This window comes from Malus domestica, chromosome 16 (genome assembly GCF_042453785.1).
Source record: "Malus domestica chromosome 16, GDT2T_hap1".
Classification (NCBI taxonomy): domain Eukaryota; kingdom Viridiplantae; phylum Streptophyta; class Magnoliopsida; order Rosales; family Rosaceae; genus Malus; species Malus domestica.
Window position 1 is genome coordinate 16,417,727 of NC_091676.1, and position 23,639 is coordinate 16,441,365.

The 23,639-nt window shown below is 36.2% G+C and overlaps 2 protein-coding genes and 1 pseudogene across 4 annotated transcripts; all 3 read right to left on the reverse strand.

Annotated features, from left to right (window-relative positions):
- Positions 1–578: 578 nt before the first annotated feature.
- Positions 579–4,381, reverse strand: LOC103425694 (folate-biopterin transporter 1, chloroplastic-like). 3 transcript variants are annotated; one of them, XM_070815613.1, is made up of 10 exons: positions 4,046–4,355; positions 3,652–3,878; positions 3,330–3,394; positions 3,066–3,228; positions 2,251–2,399; positions 1,899–2,153; positions 1,607–1,775; positions 1,424–1,516; positions 1,217–1,302; positions 933–1,074 (listed from the first exon to the last, which is right to left on the reverse strand). In XM_070815613.1, the coding sequence occupies exons 1-9, from the start codon at positions 4,320–4,322 to the stop codon at positions 1,237–1,239; spliced, it is 1,464 nt and encodes a 487-aa protein (XP_070671714.1). In that variant the 5' UTR covers positions 4,323–4,355; the 3' UTR covers positions 933–1,074; positions 1,217–1,236. The 3 variants fall into 3 exon arrangements, with proteins under 3 accessions (XP_008362004.3, XP_070671713.1, XP_070671714.1); XM_008363782.4 differs by lacking the exon at positions 1,217–1,302 and having other exon boundaries at positions 579–1,074; positions 4,046–4,381; XM_070815612.1 differs by lacking the exon at positions 1,217–1,302 and having other exon boundaries at positions 579–1,074; positions 3,652–3,872; positions 4,046–4,360.
- Positions 4,382–8,493: 4,112 nt separating this feature from the next.
- LOC103425695 (FCS-Like Zinc finger 8) lies at positions 8,494–11,170 on the reverse strand. The gene is made up of 3 exons (XM_008363784.4): positions 10,368–11,170; positions 9,453–10,287; positions 8,494–8,839 (listed from the first exon to the last, which is right to left on the reverse strand). The coding sequence occupies exons 2-3, from the start codon at positions 10,235–10,237 to the stop codon at positions 8,758–8,760; spliced, it is 867 nt and encodes a 288-aa protein (XP_008362006.3). The 5' UTR covers positions 10,238–10,287; positions 10,368–11,170; the 3' UTR covers positions 8,494–8,757.
- Positions 11,171–16,873: 5,703 nt separating this feature from the next.
- On the reverse strand, positions 16,874–23,432 carry LOC114822258 (uncharacterized; annotated as a pseudogene).
- Between the last annotated feature and the right edge of the window lie 207 nt (positions 23,433–23,639).

Genomic DNA, 23,639 nt, shown 5'->3' on the forward strand with positions numbered 1-23,639 from the left:
GGCTCATATAATTAAGAACCCAAACAGAATACCAAACTAATTTATGCCTCTCCCCTCATCATCAGAGTCATTCCCTTGCTTTTCTTTCTCAAATTTTAGCGTTCATCAAATTTGTATTTTATGGCCGAGATCTTCAACTAATTTTCCGCTCTTTTGCAAAATAAATCAAAGATAGCGAAACCGTTCACTTTTTGGTACTTCTTAATCTTCAATCCTCACTCCTATCTCATTTGAAACATCATTCCAACTAAACTTGCACTCCATATCCTGTCCTTAACCTATTTAGCAAAGACCATTAGATTCGTACACTTATCGCCAAAGATAGCGAAACCGTTCACGTTTTCGCTACAGTTTTCTCTTTAAACTTTTGAGTAATCGATTAAGAGGTCTGTGCGAACTCCACTTGAGTTTGTGTTTTATTCTGCTGCCTTGTGAGTCTTATATAAGGATGATATCTAAACTCCAACCCTGATAAGGATATTTCTGCTTACAATTTTAGATTCGAGAAAACAGAATTCAACTAACCAATTCGATTGAAAAATTATACGAGCGCTTAAAAGTTATCACGAATTAAATCATTTCAAACAGAGAAGCAATGATCGATCTATACTACTAACATGTCATATTTACAAAACCCTATAGTTTTTTTCCTGTTTATGTGTACGCTACAGTACGTGGCAAAAACTTAACAAGTTAGCTTAGGGATCAAGGAGCACATCAAAGGGGAAATGCAACCGCTGACTGGATGAGGTAGCGGCAAACAACCAAAACTCAACTAGATTTCATCTCAATATCTGATCCACTCTCCTCCGGCTTCACGTCAGGATGATCCCGAGGAAGGAGGCCAAGGAGTGGTAAAGGCAACAAGGAGCTGAGATTGCACAAGATGATCAAAAGGGACAAGTTATCATATTGGTCCTTGGTTACACCCAAGAGCTGGGTCAGACCAGCACCCATCAGCCCCCCAAGAACACTCCCTGCATTTGATATGGACATGAGGGTTGCGAAAAGTGTTGCTTCCACTCCCTCTGGACATAATCTAGCAGCCAGCACAAGAACAGGCATGAAAGAAGCCTGCAACGAAATATTGTGATTAGTTTTAATATATCAAAATCAGTTCTGCACACAACGAGAAATAAATATATCTCCTATCACGCATGTCGTTACAATTAGATTGAATATATCAAGAATGAAACATTGTTAAAGACAATGGAACCACGTATAGAAGTTGCAGGCTTAAATCTTTCTAAGAGTGATTTCATCAGTTTGATTTATTTGTCTTTCTATTTCCAAGGCTTGAAGCTGCATTCAACCAAATTGTCATGGCATAATCAGAATGCAAGCATCCAAGGAAATGAAACAATTTCTAACAAATTACAGGGCACAGAAAAAAATCACCACTACACCTGTTTTGTTAGTGTACCTGACTAAGAACTGTTATAACCAATGAATCCCCCATTGCAAACCACTCATTACTTATACCAAATTTTCGGTTTAATCCCGTAACAAGGAGAACCTGAGACATAAGATCAATAATAATTACACATTAATTACATTAGGCACAGTTAATACAGGAAGTCTAAAGAAATTAACTCGTATAACAAACCTGAGTCAACCCAATAGCTGAACCAAAAACAGTTGTTACTAGAAAAGTCTTCTGCAGTGGAACAGTTTTCAAAAATCCATTATACAGTCCAACACCAAGCAATGACGCTATTGAGGTAACAAGCTTGACACGTCCAAGGAATTCTGGGGTAAAACCAAGTTTATTTGTGCTGAAAACAAACAACAGAGAAAAACCCTTGTTAGCATTTATTGAAACAAATTGCACGTAACCATGAAACACCCACACCTTTACAAAATAAAGAACAATGACTAAGCTCATAAGTTGCACGTACGTGAAGTAAAACATGGCAGACTCTGAGTGAGGGGTTGCCTGCCAAAGGAAAATAAACAGCGTCGGAAAAAATACATTGGGTTGCCTAACAGCATCCCTTAACTGAAGAACATTCTGTTTCCAGCTTTCAAGCAAGTTTTGACCAGCCAGAGGAAAATTTTGCCCCTTTGCTGCATCAATTACAGGCTGCTCATTCACAATAATAGCAACTGCAGATGTCATCAGCGGTAGCAAAGCCGTGACACCAAAAACAAACCTGAAATATAAAAATTTGAAAAAAGAAAGAAACAAAAGACTGATTCAGATGATTATCAGCAATAGGAAACTGCATTCTCAACAGCAACTTTGTGTACCTTACACCATAAGCATCCACCAAGGAGCCGCTAAAATAAGAACTCACAATTCCACCAAAAGCAGAAGATCCCCAACACAAAGACTGAAGAGAACCTGACATGCTTTGTGACTCACCACGAGCCCTCTCCACAACCATGGAATCTACAACCTACACCATACATCAGTTTTGACATGGTTTATAAAGTATGTCACAGAATCAAGAAACTGAACTTAAAAAAGAGGCAATCATCATTTCAAACTAGAGGTTGTGATTCTGAAATTGAAACTTCTGAAAAATGAAGACAATTTGCCTAAATTCATTCCTAAAATTAAACCAGTTACTCTTGAGTCTTGAGTCTTGACTCTTTCTTCCTCTGGAATCATTTTAGGGATTTTTTTTCTCCCCAATTTTAAAAATGTTGTCTTATTTGTATCTCAAAGGAGAGAACTAAGGATCAAAACCTCCTAAAATATATTCACTTAGGGAGCATGGCAAGTGCCTTCGCCCATGAGCGGTAGGTCTCGGGTTCGAGACTTGGGAGCAGCCTCTCCATAAATGGGGGTAAGGCTAGCCGACATTCACCTCTCCCTGACCCTGCGTAAAGCGGGAGCCTTGTGCACTGGGTACGACCTTTATACATATATATAGATTTTAATTTTTTTAATTTTTTTAATTTCATAACATAATCTAATTTTGTCAGAGGACTTTCCATGTAGAAAACAATCTAAATAAATGGTCAACTTCAAATTCTGGCAGAAAAAACTAAGTTAGGCACGTATTGTGACACGTAAGAAGATATACCTTCCATCACAGCAAACCTAATAAGATACTTACCACGTCTGAGAAGGCAACAGAAAGTGATCCAAGAATTATGCAGAAAGCAACGCTGAATTTGCTATCAACAACAGTGGCCATCAAGCTCCAGGATACTGCACCAAGAAGCCCTGACAAAATCAAGTACGACCTCCTTCGGTAACCAAATAGTGGCACAGAATCGCTGCCAGGACCAAAAAATTGTTCAAAAACAACAATTAGCAGAATGCAGTAAGTTAACTAAGGGATCACAAAATGAGATAGAGATGGCAAATAGATTCACACCTAATAAAACCGTATACAGGTTTAATCAGCCATGGCAACGCAGAAAAGCCGCTAATCACAGCTGTCTAGTCAAACACATATAAATTTGTCAAAAACCAAAACTATAAACACCAGAGACGTACTAGAATCCCATTATCCGTAACAGGGTTAGCACCTTTTTCATGCTAATCAGAATCCTCAAAATAAATTCTTCACCAATCAGTGCATCGCAATGTCCTCTTAAGTTCACAGTTAATCAAGCATGCCACTTTTAATAACTAGAGCTACAAATGTAAAGCAAACCAGTTCCGAAAAACAACGGAAAGTGTGATTGTAAATGTACCTCAGCCGGGTCAAGATGCAAATCGTCTTTTAAATAAAAACTGACAGCAAGCCTTGCAAGGCCTAGAACACCTTGAACAAAGTACACCATGGCAACAGCCACATTGTCAGGGCACAATTCGACCCCGAAAATTTTCACACTGCTCTTTCTATGTTTGTTCTTGCTTGGAGAAGGCATGCTTGCCGCCCTTTCCCTATCAGTTATCAACACATCCATTTCTCCTGCACCTCATCGTATTGAACCAAAACTAAGTAAAGCTTCAATTTTTATCACATTTAGCTAAAACCCAATTGTAAAAACATACATAGATATTCATAATTACACTTTAATTGCTGAATAATCGCTGTAACGTTTCAATAAACGGAATAAAATTTTACGAAACAGAGAGACATACTAATCCTGGAATTGAGGAACGGCTCGTCGTCCAAGTCGAGCCGGCGAGTGGGCGAGGGCATGGGGACGGCGACGGACATGTCGTTCTCCGGAGGAAGCTTCCGGCGGGCTCTACGTCGGTGGCGAGCCCTTCTGTGGGCGCCGGACAGGAGAGTGCAGGGCTTCCGGCGGATCCGAGGGACGAAGCAGAGTGGAGGAGGTGAAGCGAAAGAGTGCGAGGACAAAACTGAACTTCCCGAGGGCAAGATTGAGATTGAACAAAAGGTCGGTGACTCCATTAAAGTCTACTTTCACACGCTCTTTCTTCCGGTTATGATTGGGTTTTTTATTTATTTGGATATTTGGAATGACGTAATTACCCCTATCATTGGGTTTTTCTGGCCAACAAATGTACACGTTCGGCTTTTACTTTCCCGCCATGAGTGCTTCAGTAGATCAAGCCACGGCCCAAACAATGGACCCAATAATTATTAAAAGTTCCGGATCCAGGCCCAATTAAATTGCATTCTCTTATCATGGAGATATTGACGTTGATTGACCGATTTATCGGGTGTAAAATCACCATATGTTTTAATTTTAGGCTCAACTTGAGGGTTTCAAGCCATAGACCTAAGCGAGAAACTTGCGTTGGTTGAGACCATCCTTATGAGCAGGATACTAAATGGATCCTTTCATACGATCGAAAAGAAAGAATACGATGATGAACATGTAAAACTTATTAGTTATTAGTAACAACTAACAAGCCTAGGTAGGTTAAAAAGTGAGGGAGGTAAGGTAATGCTTTTAGCATTATGAATTTGTGACAGTGAATGCACCGACTTCCCTCACATAGTAATTGTTCGCATGCTAAAAAGTCACACAAGAGAAAGTATAACACTCGTTACGTGTACGTTTCTATACTGGTTTAAATATGGAAGGTTTTACTACCTCAAGTTATACTTGGGAAGTCGTTTGCTATAAGTTCATTGTCAACTTTATTTGTTTTTCTCTGAAATGTCATACTCTCGTTTTACGTGACATGACATAAAGTATAAAGTAATTGGTTATTCATATAGATTGGAGTTGGAGATGTGATGAGTGATGAAGCAAGCAAAATTGGTCCGACTCTTGTTTTCAATATACAACCAACATAGTCTTGGCTTCTAGATTTTAACATAAGAAATAATAATTTCATCTTTATATATTGTACATTTGTATTGGTAAAGAATCTTAAAATTAAAATATGGAAATAATACACCCACGTTCATATCCCACCTAAATAATATAAGCGTGAGCACTTTGATAAGATTTTAAGGAAATATGATCCTCTTCTTTTTTTTATTTTATTTTATTTTATGTTTTTTGTCTCATATGTCCAAGGGGATGTTGTCCTCGTTGGATGTGAGGACTAAGCATTTTGAGTTTAATTTTTGAGAATTTAGAATATTATTCGAAACGATTGTTTAAAATAAGAGTTTGAAACAATATAATTTAAATATAAGAACAATATAAGCGATAAAAACACAAGTAGATGATCTTAAACAATATTTAGTGCTTATATCATGTCCTGAAAGGATGTTTAATATCCTTAATTTATAGGAATAATTACCGAATTTAAAACATTATTTCCATTTTTTGGTTTATATAAAATAATGTTGTTGGTTAAGAAATGTGAACCAATTTTCATGATTTAGACAAGGCAAATTGAATTTGATAAGAAATGTGACTAAAATGAAGTGTTGTGATGAAGAGTTGCAATACATGTGAAGGGGTATGAAGGAGTAATCAAAATCAAACCTAATTTGCAAATAAAATACAAAAGTCTTACCAAGAAAGGTAGTTGCCTAGTGTCTTATTGTTATGCTTTGAATTTAGGGAAAATTGTGCTTATTTGCTCTTTTACAAATACAACAACCAAAGTTAATTATGCTCTCAAAATGCAGTCTCTATTAACTTTGAAGAAAATACTCTTATACATTCTGGACACAAATTATCTAATGGATTTTTTTGTTTTATTACTCCATCCAGGAGTTATAAGTATTTATCAAAGTTGTTCCTATCTAAAGGAACGATATTGGATCAAATGAGACATTGTTGAGAAAAAGATGGTTTTTCTCGAATGAAATGAAAATTGGATTCATGTAACAAGAGAAAGGTTTCCCATTCATTAGTCGGAAAGATATGTGGCCATGAAACAAGGATTAAGTGGAACAAAATTGACTGGGCAGTAAAGTCGTGGAAACACATGTTTCTCATTATCCAGGCAAACACAGTGGATCATGGAGTGGGTCGCTATAGTCTTAATCATTGAGGTGTATCTTTTTGGGACGATGTAGGTCTCCCATAATTAATGAGTTGTTTGTCTAATGATAATATTGGAACGTTATATGTTTTGTAACTAGCATGGGTGACTCTTTTTTCTCCCTCGAAGGTTTTACCATGTGGTTTAAATGGGATGAAGGTTTTTTTTTAGTCACATTATTTTTCATGCTCTCTATATTGATTTTTTTTTCATCTATTATCAATGAAATCCTTTATTACCTTAAAAAAGAAAGAACAATACTTGGCTACTCAAAGATGAGTAGGAACTCCTCCTCAAAATTCTTAGTGTTTTAATCACGGAGCTTTGTGTTTATGATCAGAACCATTCATACTATGAATCACATTGTAAAGATCATCTCTGCAAAAAATAAATTAAAACTAAGGTCGTTTAGTCAATCTATTGTAGCAAACATATAGACAGTTCATAATGCTTTTATCAATACCGTTCATTAGTTTTTAAATAGTTTGATGACTAAATGGCCTTAGTTTTAATTGATTTTTTTGCAGATGTGATATTTATATAGTGATTTATAATATGAACAGTTCTTATTATAAACACGAAGTTCTATAAATTGACAACGAACAATTTTGAGAAATTTTGAGTAGGAGTTCATACTCATCTTTGAGTAGCCGAATATTGTTCTAAAAATACATTATTAACACGATATTTTTAACTTGAAAGTATTTTCATGAAAAAAGCTAAAAGACATTGTATTTTGATAGCAGTGTTATTTTTGGTTGATAGATTTGGAAAAGAGACTAGGATTCTCTCACCTCCTCTTTCTATCTCATTCCATTCCCTCCTCTCACGCTCTCTATTTTATCTTTATTTTTTTATAAAAAAATTAATATAGGATGTTGACGTGGCTTAATCGTGATTGTTCAAATAAAAGAGGAGATAATGAAAGGAAAAAAAAAGGAGGGAAGTGAATCTTTCTTCTTGTAAAAGGGCTACTAGGCCTAATTTTCCTAGAATTTGGTACTTTTTAAAATAAAAGTTTGTTTTATACAGAATTATTCCCTTCAAATCAGTCACATTACTTTTTCCCTTACACTAGTGCGCTAATCAAAGCCACCGGAAGAATCTAATCGAGAAAGTTTGAAATGATTAAAAAATGACAATAAGTGATCATATGTGTAGAAACAGACACCGTTTATAGCAAGAAAAGAATCTACTTCAACCGAGATCATTAGCACTTTGGACAGAGTGGAAAGAGATAATGTTACTCTAATTAGTCACACATCATGATCCTCGCCAACACCAACAAACTATAGGTGCATTTGATGAACATTTATATTAAAAGTTCTTGTACTTGTAACGTTTTTGCTATAAACGTTTTTTAATTATTATAGAAATACTTTTAAAATGATTGAAAACGTTTATAGTAAAAATATTTTTAAAACTAATCCTTAGTAAAAATCCAAGTGAATCACTTCAAGTGCATTTGAAACCCAAAAATATTTTCTTTAAAAGCACTTATAAACAAGTCATTTATCTTTTTAAGTGGTTTTAGTAAAAGAACTTTTGTTTAATGCACAAGAAATCACTGTCGAATGAGCCAAGATACATAAAGCACTTCAACCTGCATTTTTGCCGCCTCATCCACAGAGCTTTTATTGAAAGTGCTTTTTGACAACCACTTCTTTTATTTTTTATTTTTGAATAAACGATATTATCTACACTAAAAAGAAAGTGGACGTGCTTAATTTCACAATAGACTAGCAATAATGTGGATCAAATTCACCTTTGGAGAGAATTAAACCTAATACCTCTCACTTACATGTGAAGAGGAATATCACTTCTTAAACAAACAACATTAAATATCACTTCTTAAACAAACAACATTACTGAATATTAACAATTCAACAAAATTCAGCTCTACGAAATCTTTTATTTCATTCCCTATACAACTCTACAAGGAGGGGAAGCAGAAAGCAAAGTACAAAAAAGAAGAAAATTTAGGGGAAAGCTTAGAAAAAAAAGGTGGTGCTATTCGCACACTCCTTGTTACCTTCAACATATTTTTATTGATTTATATTATTTTATATTCTTCAATCTATTAAATTTAACGCCAAAAATACAAATGAGCATGTGAAAAATAAAAACAGTTATGTGAATAGCAACACTTAAAAAATAAACCAAACAAGTAAGGGAAAAGAGAAAAAGAAAAGATACATTTTCCCAGAAAATTCAAGTAGCATATTGTCTTACATGTATCTTCAATTCATGGACTATATTTGATGACACAAAAGACTATCTTTCCTTCCCTATTATTTATCTCCAAAACAAAAATAGAAAATAGAAAAAAATAGAAAATAAAAGGGACCCTCTCTCTGCGCTCTCTGCTGAAGCTTTTTCAGCGAAGTGTCAGGAACAATTCCCATGGGCATTACAATCAGCTACTCAAAGGCTCAAGCTGCCAGTCTATCCGCTCCCTCCTCCAACAACATCTCCTGGTAACGGCACTCACGGCTGCAGAATGCCTTCTCACCCCTGCAACACACAATTTCAGCACTTAAATGGAATGCTTAAAAATAGCAGATGTATAGTAGTTTAGATTAGAATAGAATATCGTCTGTACAATTAAAATGGTTAAAGACTTTTTGCTATAGAATAACGAAATGAATTGCATGATTGAAGTGAATATAAAATGAGAAAAGTTATTTTATTGGTTGGTTGAGACTGAAGGGGATTAGATGGGTTTATTTTATTTTATAGTAGAAGATCCCCTGCATAATTTGGATCTGTAAATCCTTTTCTAATATGAGTAGCCATACCCATCCATAATTTGTATTATATTATCAATTTATAATTTTTTTTTCAATACAAAAAATAAAGTTAACGGATTAAAATTGTTAAGTGTTTTGTGAGAAAAATCTAAACAAAATATGAATCATATGATAAAATTCAAAAGAGAAAAAAGAAAAATCGATCAGAAATCAAATTCAAATTGCTGACGAATCAAAATTAAGATCGATAAAATATTACATACATGTGAAATATCAATTATTTCAATAATTAAGATTTGAAAAATGATCGTTTTTACCCGCTTTCGAAAAGAATTCTCCAAAAAACAAAGAACAAGGTAAAAGAATATTGAACCAACCTGTACATGAAAATATCTTTGCCGTGGCCAAGATTCTTCTTGCAATTGTCACAGAAGCTGAGAAAACTCTCAGACAGATAGCTTGACCCGTTTGACTTCCAGCCGGGAGAAAACTCCGGGACGCCATCGGAGCTCTCCACGATGCAATTGTCAAAGATGTGCGTGGTTTTCGGGTTCGGACCGTGGGAAATCACACACGTGTAATCCTCTGAGAGCTCCATTTCACTGACAGAGAGACAGCTAGTGAAAACCCGGGTCGAATTCATCGTCTCGAGCCCGGAACTCGCTGATTCGAACGGCGATGTCTTCTCCGGCGACCGAGACGAGACGGAGGAGGAAGAACCCAGATGGGAATTCTCCGTCTTGTTGCTAAAGTCGGCCGGATACTTCGGTGATTCGGAAGGGTAGGGTTGCAGAGGAGGGATTTGGATCTTGAGCTGCGACCCGAAAATCACCATTCGGGTTTGGGGCTTTGACGGTTTCGGGTCGGAGTCGTTGAGGGCGTCGACGATGGCGAGGCCGATGCCTTTGGAGTCCAATTTGTCCCAGTGGATGCGTCTGGATTCGGGCTCCGGGGTTCTGGGGGTGTTCGATTCGGACCAGAAGGGGTTTCGGAGGCCCAAAAATGGCTTCGTTTCGAGGATGGAGGTTGGGCTCATCACGGCGTCAGTTTCAGAGACCGATTTCGAGGTGAAGCTGGTGAACAATCTCGGATTCGCGAAGATAGAGGAAGTGGGTTTCGTATGTTTTTCTCTGGGAGAGAGAAGAGAGCTGGTTTCCGCCATTGGAGCTCGGTTGCTTGCTCTCGTTCTTCAAAATTCCTGTAAAAATCCCTCTGCAAAACAAGAAACAATAATTACAAAATGCACCCAAAATTACAACTTTAATATGATTTTTACCAAGTAAATCACTCACAAGATTTGAAGCTCTAGAAAATGGCAGAAAGTTGCTGACTTTTAAGCTCTGTGGTATTCGAGAATGGCGTATGAAAAAACCCAGAACCCAGAAATTGCAGAAATGATTTCATGAAACTATTGTCTATCTACTGCTACAACTCTGTGACCTCCATATCTCTGAAAACAGAGCAAAAAAAGCTCACTTCCTGAGCGAGTTTCCTGCGTTTATTCTCTCAAAATTTTCACTCTGTGAATCGGCAAAGAAAGAAGAAAGGAAAAAGAAGGAATCCCCAAAAGCTCAGAACCGACATGCAAACGGACCCTCAAGAGTCATGATCAAAGGACAGGACGTGCATGCATCACCGCATCAGAAAACAAAGAAAGTTTGTATTTTTGTTCCTTCTTTTGTTGGTGCTGCTCAGCTTTTTATTATTTTTTATAATTTTTTGTTGGTATTTTTGGCCTCAGCAAAATTGGTTTTTGTATCAGAAGAAATGATTCAGGATTTGGAAGCAAACGAGAAGCAATCCGGGATTAGAAAATCAAATGACTGATGAATAAAACCCAGAACTTATGTGTGTTCTTCTCTCTCTTTCCTCTCTATATTTGCGCACTAAATCAGTTTCCCATCATCAACCTGAAAAATCGAAGTGGAGTTGCAGATAGAGAGTTAGAGAGAGAAAGTCAGTGAGTGAGTGAGAGAGAGAGAGAGAGCGAGAGAGAGAGAGCGAGAGAGTGGGGAGCGCGAGTGGGAGCTCGTGGGATTTATGGGTTGTTGGGGTTGAATATAAAGAATCGTGTGGATATACTATGCAGGATAATGGGTGCATTTTTGCTGTTCAGTGCTTATTATTAGGTAAATTTAAATTTTAAAATTTATGTATGTTGATATTCATTTTAAAAATTAAAATCATCAAAATAATAATAAATAAAATGGTGATTAAAAATATTTTCGTAAAAATCGGTGGGTTTTCTTAAACCACCAATCGCATTTTATTTTGGCCAACAATTTTACTCATCACTTCCTACATTATTGGTTATTTTTATGAGTAATTTATGATTACAATATCATCCCTATAAAAATAAAGCTCACATTTTATATAATTTTGTATAAATAATGATACAAATAGATAATATGAGATCCATCATACTCACCAGTAGGGGTGGGCACTTAGAACCGAAAACCGAAACCGAAACACGAACCAAATCAAACCGCATCAAACGGTTTGGTTTTGCGGTTTTCGAATGGTTTCGGTTTTGAAACCGAACCGCAACATAGAAAAATGTTTGGTTTTGGTTTTGACTTTTGAAAACCGCACCGAAATCAAACCGCAACGCAAATATTAATAAACATTTAATTAAATGTCCATATTAAATTTCATGTTTTAATTGGTTGTTTGTTAGAATCCATGCACTTAGTATGGACTTAACCACACTAGAATATCATCATTCATCACCTTCTTTCGTTCATTAACTTGAATGACCTTTGTTATTTTATATCATCACACACATATATATGTACAAGGGTGGACTAATCTTGTTATCAAGAGTCGAACAATGATCTAATGAAGTCCACTCATTTGAAGCATGATCTCACATATTCTAATATGAAAGTTTCGCTCACGTTTAATGAATTCAAAGTTATTCAATTTGTATTATGTTATACCTTGTACGGGACACCCTTTTGTTGTACAAACATGTTTTAACATCACAACTGCATGCAACATGCTAATTGTTTATATAACAAATGTCTTTATCCTATTGCAACTGGAAAATGTTTATTAATATGTTAAATTGCAAATTGTACATTTTTTTTCTTGAAAACCAAACCGAAACCGTTTGAAACCGCACCGAACCAAACGGTTTGGTTTTATTTCAAATTTAGCTCAAAACCACACCAAACCAAATCACAAAAAATTTCGATTTCACTCAAAACCGTACCAAAATAAACCGTGCCCACCCTACTCCCCAGCTCTAAGGGGGGAGGATTAACGGTGTTGGAGTTCACGGGAGGTTTCTGCGGAGTTGTGAATAGTCGGAAGCCCAAGTGTCCCGACTCCCGAATCCTGAGCTAACTACGTAAACCCAATGCGGGTCCCACTTAACTAAAGTTAAAGAGTCTCGATTGGGCCCACAGATATGGGCCTCCACCTCAACAAGTAGTGTTATCTCGCAATCGTTTGGCCCATTAATTATATTGAATTGATTGGATTAATAATATTGGCCCATTTACAAAAAGAAGAAAATAAAGTTTACCTCACCTGCTGCATTAAACGGGGGCATAACGAGCCTGGTGGGCCCCTTTTGAAATGATGCTGCTTAATTAATGAGTGCATATGATGACAATTGACGAAACTTATTTTTCTTCCTTATTAGTATTTACCTATACATTTTGTGTGTATTAACATGTTTTTTTAGAAAATGAGAAGGAGAGAGGGAGAGAGAGGGAACGTGGGGGAGTTATACATTTTTGTTTTTTATTTTTTGATTTTATTTATTTTATTTTTATAAATATTGGAAGTATTTTAACATCATTTGTAGGTGAGACTTCAATAAAAAATAGTAAAATTTGGACCTGTAAAATTACATTATTGGCCATCATTTTTTTTAGTGATAGAAGACTAATTTGTTTTTTCATCCTCTTTTGGTTGATAAATAGGGTTTTATTAATTAGTAGAGATTAAGTAAAAGGTAATGTTAAAAATAAAAATAAAAAACTTTCATCTATGGTAAATTATGAGAAATAGTACATAAATACGAAAATATTTGGGAGTTTTAACAAAACACTTCCGGTATTATTCACTTTTAACGAAAAACCACATTTTTACCTTACGCCGACAAACAACGAATGTTCATAATTTTTTTTGAACTTTTCATTAGTTTTTCTAAAATATTTATGTTATTTTTTTCTTATTTGCTAAGCAAGACAACCTTACGCAGACAGACAACGAATGTTCATAAATTTTGTTCGAAATTTTGAACAATGAAAGGAAAACTTTTGAAAATCGACTAACGAAAAATCTGTTATGCTTTCGTCACAATATCTAATGCAGAATTAGCTTCACGACGTGATGAAGTGAAATAATTTTATAATAAATAAATGTAAATAATCCTGACTATATATATATATATATTTTTTTTTTTTGAGCATATCCTCACAAATAATCTTGTACAAATAAAAATACAATCATATAATGAACAGAACATGTCAACTGGTACGACATTCAATCCCTAGTCCTTAATCAAGATTACTTAAAAAACAAATGGATGGCATCATATAAACAAACAACGAAATAGGTGGTGCTATTCACACAAATGGATGGCATCATATAAACAAACAACGAAATAGGTGGTGCTATTCACACTTCTTTTTATCTTCAACAGACCCTCCTCTTAATTTTTATCCTTGGATCGTATTCAATTTATTCGATTTGGTAGCTAAAAATTTGAGCATGGTGTGTGAATGATAAAAATGGATGTGTGGATAGCACCACCTCAACGAAATATAATGTTTTAAATAAAATTTTGCACAAATGACACTTAGATTTTGTTGATCTTGTGTGTTTGCCACTAAAAAAAAAAAAAAAAAAAAAAACAATTAACAACTTAGACTTGCAAAATTTTGCCAATATGTCACCTTTATCAAATTTCCATCAATAATTTCTGCTAAGTTTGATCGATGATGCAACTTGCACGATCAAACATTTAGTGATCAATCTCATCAAACCACAAGCAGAATGAAAGTGAAAGAACAACAACCCCTTCTTTCCCCGTCAACTCATTTGCATCATGTTTATCACATACAATTGGATTGTTTAAGTAGGGTTGTCCAATAATCAATGGCACACAAAACAAAAGAAAAACGAAAAAGTTGTTTTTAATCTCAAGTTTTTGTTTCATATATTCTCTTTCGTTTCTTCTTTCTACGTTCTTATACCTTTCTTTCTCCTTCTTTTTTATGATATAGACTTACTTTCTATCTCTAGCGCAAAAAAAAATAAAAATGAAATAATTGAAAAAGAAATGGTTTTCACTCTAAAATTTGTGAAATACTCAGCTTGTATAGTATTATTAACCAAAATTGAAAACTATTAACCAAAACAGAAATGCTAATAACATTATCCAAAATTGGAAAAAAAAGGTGATAATTCTGAAAAATGAACGTCATGTCACTAAACAATTGTAACCTTACTTAATGGGGAGGTGGATTGTCTGCCCTCCCATTTCCATACTCTTTCCATTGTTTTCTGTTTGTATGGTCACGGTTAAGTCACGTCAATATTTTATATTAATTTTTTTATAAAAATAATAAAACAAAAAGTAATAAGAATATTAAATATTAACGTAACTTAACCGTGACTACATAAAATAAGAGGGAATGAAAATAGTATGAAAATGGGAGGGCGGACAATCCATCTCCACTTAATGGCAGACTATAAGCACAATTACTTCATCTTTCCTCCTTTTTGGGTTACGTACCTCAGACTTCCCTTCACGAAGTAACCTTAGTTAGGTGCTTTTGTTAGATTCTTGAGAAGTTTGATTGTGTTTTTGACGAAACAGAAACAAATATGATATGAAGGAACGGGACCCAAATCCCATCCTTGTTAAGTAAAGTTATTGCTGACATTGGGAGGGGTGGGGTTTCCTTGTCAGGGATAGAGTTCTTTTCCTAAATCCTAATGGTGTAACTGTCTTGTCCACCCAACAATGGTAGGATATACAGGGATCCCTTTAACGAAATTTTTTTGGTATTGTTCACTTTAACGAAAAATTATATTTTTACATTAAAAGTCAATCCTGATACTATTCAATTTACCTTTTATTTGGTCATTATCGTTAAAACTCAAAGTTTTCAAGCCTACTTCATTAGTTTTCCTCAATTTTTTTTTCAAAAAAATTGGAATTAATTGTTGAATCCACTTTATATTGAATTTCAAAGATCCGAACCATTTATTTTGTAAGTCTCGATTTATAGATCATCCTAGCAAAAATTTTATAGATCATCCTAGCAAAAATTCAATTTAATTCGAAACCATTTGTCTATTTAATTATCATGATGAAATTTCAATGTTTCTTAGAGATCTTTTTTTTAATAATAAAAATGGGGATTAGTCGTCGAGCCCATACCACATCGAACTTGAACGATCCGAACCATTTATTTTTTAAGTTGCACCTCATATATCATCTTTGCTATATATTAACCAAATCAGAAATATTTGAGGTATCTAATTGAGTACAAAAATTTGACGAACACTTTATTCTCTTAGAAACATTAGAATTCACCCGTGATAATTAAATAGACAAGTGGTTTCAGATTGAATTGAATTTTTGTAAGGATGATTTCATCATGATAATTTTAATTAGCTTAATTACACTTAGGTACCGTTAAAGTTTGACGTAAAATGAGCCCTATAAATTATAAGAAAAATTAATAAAAATGACTTGAAAATTTTAAATTTTAACGATAAATACAAAATAAAAAATAAAATAAATATTACCAAAATTAACTTTTTAATATAAAACCACAATCCACATGACCAAATATATGATCGTCCGTAGAGTGGACAGGAGTGGACTGTGTAATAATTATTCAACGAAATGACCCACACTGATATGGTCCCTAATTCCTTTTATTTGCTTTCACGTCAGCATCTTTGTGGACGATTTAATTCGTACGAATGATGATATACAGGGCTAGCTAAGCTCGGGGGTCCATAAATATCATCCCATGGTAAAAGGTTATTATGATGCGATGAGGATGAGACACCAGCAGAAACCGTGTACACGAAAACCCAACAAAGGGTTACTGTTCACATTAACATTGCAAGGAGAAAATTGTCCCCGGATCTACTATTTTTCCAACTTTTTTTGTTTTAAGGAATTTTAACGAAAACCTTACGGTACTGTTTATTTTAACGAAAAATCATATTTTTACATTAAAAAATCAATCATAGTAATATTCATTTTACCCTTTATTTTGTCCTTATAGTTAAAACTCAAAGTTTTTAAACCTTTTTCATAAGTTTTCATTTTTTTAAATTAATAAAAACATTCAAAATTAGACACTTTTAATCATCAGGATATATAAATTTTATAATTATCAAAATAACCATATAAAATATTCAATCAATATCAACTGAAGTCCATCATCCAAAGAAGACATCAAACAAAAGTATCAAGTGGTCCAATTAGGAAGCATCAGATGAATGTGATCACAAAGATTATATTTTTACATTAAAAAACAGTAACATTGACAGCCACTTTCAGAAACAATTGTAAATAATTGCATACTGTTTTAAAAGCATTTTTTTTTAGCCTAGCAAACCAATTTGTGTATAAATGGAGGCCTTCCTTCATTCACAACCCACATGAACACACACTACAACACACAAACCCCTCAACCCACATAGAAAACATCCGAAGCTTTTCTTCCATTTTTCAAACTTTCATCCTTGTAAACATTTTTCAAGGGGGTTGATTCAATTATTAGTTTGATCCACCACAATGTATACACCAAGATTCTTAATGCAACAAAATGTTCCTCAAAGTAAGAAACAGAATCATTAAGATGCTCTCAAACATTTTAAACAAACCAATCACAAAATTCTTATCAGTTGATAAGAAGCTGTAGGTAAACATATCTTTAATCTCATATTTGGAATAACCTTACTTCCTTAACAAACCTTCTTTCATAAACCCAACTTTCTCTAAAACCCTTTGAGACCCCTTATTCTCAACCTGTTAACTACATTGAGGAAAATCAAAGAACAATGAAGAATTGAGAAAGACGAACAACTAGAGAGAAGTTTAGAGAGAAATGATGCCCTGTATTTATGAAAATATGACTAACTAATTACATTTGTGAGTTGCAAATCATAATATATTGAACACAGTAAAAGCTTACTTGTAATTAATTAACCAACAAATCCTTAACAACCTAACAAATATTCTAACAACTTTGGCTGACATGGCAATGATTATATGACAACCAATGATCATAAGACATCTGCCTTCACCCCCCCCCTCAATCTTAGGCTAGGAACCAAGCTTGAGATTGCAGCAATGTTAGCTTGAGATAAATTGTTGACTCCTACAATTTGAGACATCTGTTTGAAGAATCATTAATATGTTTTTTTACCGCCTGCAAAAGTAGGGATAAAAACACTTAAAAATACTTGCAAGAATACAAGGTGGTTGTAGTATAGCAGCTCAAGCAAGACCGTTTTCCGTAGGAATTGAATGAATAATTTATGTAAATACCAAATCTTAACTAATTATTTGAAAAAAAAAAAAAAGATTGGAAAAAGTTGTTTTTGAATTTAAAAATAATAAAGACGAATTTAATTAAAGGGGTGTGATATCCACACACCCCATTTTACTTCTCACACACCTTTTTAATTTTCGGCCGTCGGATCGGATGAATTGAAGAAGATCAACAGACAAAAATTATTAAGGGGTGTGTGAAAAGTAAAATTAGGTGTGTGGATAGCACACCCCTAATTAAAATGATTAAAGAAAGCAAAGGAAAACGTTATGAAAACCAAATTGTAAAAGCCTAGGGTTCCGCCGTCCCCTTAACAATCATATGTAGAGTTATCAATTACTTATGAATTACCCATGGAACTTTGAAGGTTAAGGTTTCCTTATGCATATTCTACTTGTGACATTCAAGCTAGAACGTATATCAAACATGCAATCTGTCTGTGGCATTCAGATCAAATATAAACATTTGGTTGGAGACTTGAAATTCAGTCCATGTGTGGGCCGAAGTAACTAGATGTCGTCTTGAACTGATACTTGATATAAGGCGGTGCTCAAAATGAAATGATGCTCAACTAGAAGTAGCACATGTTGCGAGGTTGCTTTGTTCGTGGCTTATGTTGCCTTGGTTGGCTCGGATTATGGCATTGAAGGTGAGGGAGTCCCCTTTATAGAATAAGGGCTCGCTCCTCATTACGAAAATGATGGGCTAGAGTTGATGCTCGCGGCGAGGAGGTTGCTCAGTAGGCGGCGATGCTCTCTAATGGTGGTGAGGGAGTCCTTTTTATAGAATAAGGGTTCGCTCCTCAATACATGAATAATGGGTTAGGAGTGATGCTCGTGGCGAGGTGGTTGCTCAGCTAGCGGAGATGCTCTTTAATGAGGGTGAGGGAGTCCCTTTTATAAAATAAGGGCTCGCTCCTCAGTACATAAATAATGGGTGATCTCTAATGAAAGTGAGGGAGTCCCTTTTATAGAATAAGGGCTTGCTCCTTAGTGCATAATAATGGGCTAAGTCCCCCAAGTATTTTTCATGAGGCCCAATATATGGTACATAATGTAGTCCCCCAAGTCTTCGGTCAATAGAGTCTGTTGGCTAGAAATTTCAAATTAAATCCATGTATGGGCCGAAGTGGCGGTTGTTCGGAGGCGGTATTTGTATACCCTGCATTAAAACTTTGTAGGTGAAGCTTTGCATGTGAAGCTTTTGAAGCTGGAGCTTTGTAAATGAAGCTTTTGAAGCTAGAGCTCTGTAAATGAAGTTTTTGAAGCTAGAGCTCTGTAAATGAAGTTTTTGAAGCTAGAGCTCTGTAAATGAAGCTTTTGAAGCTAGAGCTCTGTAAATGAAGCTTTCGAAGCTAGAGCTATGTAAATGAAGCTTTCGAAGCTAGAGCTTTTGTAAATGAAGCTTTCGAAGCTAGATTGACATGAGTGATGCTCATGAATGTTGACATGAGTGATGCTCATGAATGTTGACATAAATGATGCTCATGAATGTTTATATATGATTGACATGAGTGATGCTCATGAACGTTTATGTATGATTGACATGAGTGACGCTCATGTATATTTTTGGAGTTGCTCATGAATGTTTATGTATGATTGACATGAGTGGCGGTCATGTATATTTTTGGAGTACTGGACGTAATTTTGATCACCTAATGGGTGATAATAGCGGCAGGGCTACCGAATAATTTTGGAGTATTGGGCATACTTTTGATCACCTATTGAGTGATAATAGCGGCAGACTGCTGAATAATTTTGGAGTACTGGGCGTACTTTTGATTACCTGGTTGGTGATAATAGCGGCATGGTGCCAAATAATTTTGGAGCCATAGGGCCTGGCTCTTTTGGGCATATGGGCCTTGGCCCTCCACATAACATTCCAGCCCATTATTTTGGGCTTGTCGTTTTTTTTTTGTTACCCTCTGATGGGGTTATACAGATGTCTCCGAAAGATAAAAAATCAATTACATCATTAAAAAATAAATCCGACCCTTTGCTCAATGGGTTACGCCCATAATTTTCTTTTCGGCATGCCATTACTACCGCAATTATGTCTGCTTATTTTTATCTTCTTTTGCTTTCTGCTTTTGCTTTTTGCTTTTACTTTCTCTTTTCCCTTTTGCAGATGGCAGACAAGGAAATCTTGTGGAGTGTCTCTTTTCCCTTTTGCAGATGGCAGACAAGGAAATCATGTGGAGTGTCTCTTTTCCCTTTCTGCTTTTGCCGACAAAATCAATGGAGACTTCAGATTGTAGATGGCTTTTACTTTCTCTTTTTCTGAAATACTCTTTCAACTAGTACAGCCCACTCATCCCTTGGCGGAGATCTAGAGCAAGAAGAAGACGGAGCCAGAGATGAAGGTGGGGGAGTCCTCAGCAAGAAGAAGACGGAGAGAGAGAGCAGCGCGGCAAGGGAGGCCAAGATCGGAACTTTGGAGACCCGCATTTCGGCGAAGCAGTGCGTTTTTTGAGTTGGATCATAAGCTTCATTGATCTGGTGAAACTGAACTCTACAATTGTTTCCTATGCATACATCTGGTTGATACTTCAAGGCAAGTTGTCTAAAAGCCTTCCTGACCTCAGATTCAGATGCACCAGGTTGAATCTTCAAGGTCCGGTAAGGATCCATCACAGAAGAAGAAGCAACACAAGAAACCATCCCCCTCTTATCATTCACCATCTTCTTCCTCCTCGCCTTATTATCCTTCAACAGATTGCAGGAAATACTCACAGTTGCATTGGTGTAGCTAAAGCTACACACACGACCATCTGTGCCTCTATAGAATCTAAAGAATGGTAGCACATGAATGTTAAGAGCATGACACATAGTTTTGTGCTCTTCATAGTTAACTTTGAGGAAAATTGCATTCGGGTTCGATTCAGCCAGCTGACGGATCTTGGGATGGAAAGCTCTGTAGCCTCCATAGCCAGGTGAGTAAAAGTCAACTACAACCAATCAGTCCCCAACATTTTTCAAGGAATCAACAAGTTTTTGAGAGGAATGGATCTCCACCATGTTGGGGTGAAGGGTCTTCTCCCACCATCTCATAGCTCTGCTTACACAGACAGATGCTTGTGCATGCACAGAGAAATTGCTAGGTTTTCTGACCTTACAATTCTCAAAACCCTTGTGATCTGAGAGAGTCATGGGTTTTCCCAAGAAATCAATACTCAATGAAGGGAAAGCTCTTGAATTAGCATCATTAAATTGTGAGGTACTGAAGGAGGGAGAAATCTTGAATTCCCCTTTGGGGGATTTGGAGCCAACTGCAATTTCATCCAACCCAGAAGAAATTCAGACCATCGAAACCTCTCTGATCCGACCTGTCTCATTCTTGGGTCGAGTCACATACTTAACAAAATAAATCAACAGCGAGCCGATTACGACGCCAAAGAAATCGACGACGGTGTCTTTAGCGGAGGCTCTGGTAGATCTGAAGAACTCGAGCTCGTCAGCGAACTTCTTGGCTGCGCCAGCTAAGAGAGACAAGATAGATCCGAACCAAATATAGTGACGACGGAGAAATGGGTACCGGGTTGGAGCTCCTAATCGAAGCACGGGTCATTGTCGCCCATTCAGAGATTCGAAGGAATGAGTGTTTGGTTGAGAAGAAAATGAGTCGAAAGAAAGTTTGAATCTGGTACCCGGTTATGGAGTTTGGAGATTTGAAATGGGTTTTTTGTTTACTTTTTATGTGTTTTCCAGAGAGAGAGGAGTGATGGTGTTTTGTTTGAAGAGGTGAAAGAGATCAGAAGCAAGAAAGGGAGCCAGAGAGAGTTTTAGTTGTCTCTTGGGTTTTGCAGATTCACGGTGGAGGTAAAAAATTGAGAGAGAACCGACATAGCTTTTTGTGTTGATTCCCACAGACGGCGCCAAATGTTGATGCACAAAACCGGAGGGGTCTTGGAACAACGTAAATCCGACCGTGAATCTGCAAGAAAGTAAATAACACAAGATGTATCATGGTTCACTCCAATGTTTGGGCTACGTCCACACTGATTATTGTATTTCTCTGTTTGTGAGAGATAGAGATGGAGATAGCTTCTGAGGGTGAGAGAGCCCTTCCATGACCTAAGAAATTGGCCCCTCTTAATGAGGAGAGTGATGGGTCCTTTTATAGAATAAGAGATTCTCACTTATTACATATTTGCCCCTTCATTTATTACATAATCACATTGAGTCCCCCGAGTATTTATACGAGATCTAAATACGGAGGCCTTAAGTATGGTACAAACAACGGTAAATCCCACGAAGGGTAATCCCGTAAGAAGTTATACTAGCATGAGTGTGTGCTACGACTTTTTATAGAAGACTATTATGTGTGAAGCTTTCTGTTAGAGGAGGACGAATACAGGATGTCATGATTTTTGGATATGTGCATCATAATTGTTTCAAGTCTTAAAGAATTGGTTCATGCATTCTGTTTTTAAGGCTTTGCTTTGCAGTATGACAATGGAACAAATTTGGACTGTTTCCACACCGAACCCTCAATCCTCACCAAACATGGGAACTCTTTGAACTCTCTAGACCTGCCCATCCTCAGTGCCTGTTTTGCAATCCCTTGTCCCTCAGTACTCAGCAGACACAACATAGCTAACATGGGCTCTACACGTGTCATCGTCCGATTCGGGCTTGACTGAAACATATCCAATCGAATGGCCATCCAAACATACGGACTGGCACCATGGGCATGGTATAACATCTTTCACAATGTATACCAAGGCTTCTTACCTAGAGGTTGTGGTGTTCCATCTCAGATAGCGCATCACTTTGTCATCGCTCGTCCATTTCAAGAAGTCATCAGTATTAGAGACTTTGAAAGGACGCAGTGAAATTCTTGAGGACACCATAAATTTTAGGAAGTTGGAGAAGGTTCCAAGCTCAATTGGAATATATAATTAGGGGGGATAAAGTAGTGAGCCATACGATTGTGTGTGAGCCAAAATCTATTCCAATAATAGATTTGGATTCATTGGACTTGACTTGTACTATTACAAGTAGCCAAATTGGTACTAACATCATCTGCAACTAGTCAGTTATTAGATAATATGTACAATGAATTTAATTATATAAAAAAAAGTAGTTGTAAGTTGCAACGCATGCTAATGTTTTAACTAAACAATGTTTGTCAATGAACCGATCATCTAACAGGCAAGTTCCCACTTAATAAATTGCCTAGCAATATAGTAAAAGTATTTATCAACTGGTTTAAATCCAGATTTACAGTGGTTAGTTGATTTGAAAGCATAAGGTCAGTGGATAGAAGACTATAGAGATGAAAACATCCTTAACTATACCTTTGTGAATGGTATACTTCCTCAAGAGACCTTCCATGTGGAACCCAAGTTTTTCCAAGACTCTCTGGGAGGCCTTGTTCTCTATCAAAACCAAAGCTTGCATTCTAACCAAATCAGTGAACTATTTAAACCCATCAGTGATGGCCATCTTCACAGATCTGGTTGCTATGCCTTGTCCCTAGTACTCGGCTGCTAGCGCCCGCCTGACCTACGCTCGACACTTGTCATCACCACCTTGTGGCTTGACGAATACCATTCCAATCGAACGGTCATTGATGCAGATGGATCTGCAATAAGGGTGAGGAATACAAAAGTCCCTGATGTAGGAAACTGCTTCCTCCTTGGATTTGAATGTGTTCCAACGAGTGAATTGTGTTACCTTTTCATCCCCAGCATACTTCAAGAAGTCATCAGCGTCTGAGAGCCAATAAGGACGAAGTGTGATTTCCAAAGAATTTTTTTTCCATTTTCATTTGTGATGGTTACAAGAGATGGTCCTAAAAATACGTAATTGTGATAGTTTTCTAATTTCATAGATTGGCCTGAAAATTTCCATAACTGTTGATGCACAAAATCAGCGAAGACTTTGGTACAACAGAAAGTGTCAGGTTTTATGACCTTCGCTTGGTTGCTTCGGTCACTAGTGAGGATAAGTACGTAAATGAATAGAGACAGAGAAGCAAACACAGGATGTACGTGGTTCACCCAGATTGGCTACGTCCACG

What these genes read in the sequence shown, in the direction of transcription:
- LOC103425694 (XM_008363782.4), bottom strand. Translation starts at nt 4,322, where the DNA reads ATGGAGTCACCGACCTTTTGTTCAATCTCAATCTTGCCCTCGGGAAGT. An exon ending in GTTCCTCAATTCCAGGATTA is followed by an intron (nt 3,879 to 4,045) that starts GTATGTCTCTCT and finishes CAATACGATGAG; the next exon opens with GTGCAGGAGAAATGGATGTG. An exon ending in CAGCTATTGGGTTGACTCAG is followed by an intron (nt 1,517 to 1,606) that starts GTTTGTTATACG and finishes CTTATGTCTCAG; the next exon opens with GTTCTCCTTGTTACGGGATT.
- LOC103425695 (XM_008363784.4), bottom strand. Translation starts at nt 10,237, where the DNA reads ATGGCGGAAACCAGCTCTCTTCTCTCTCCCAGAGAAAAACATACGAAA. An exon ending in AAAGATATTTTCATGTACAG is followed by an intron (nt 8,840 to 9,452) that starts GTTGGTTCAATA and finishes TGTGTGTTGCAG; the next exon opens with GGGTGAGAAGGCATTCTGCA.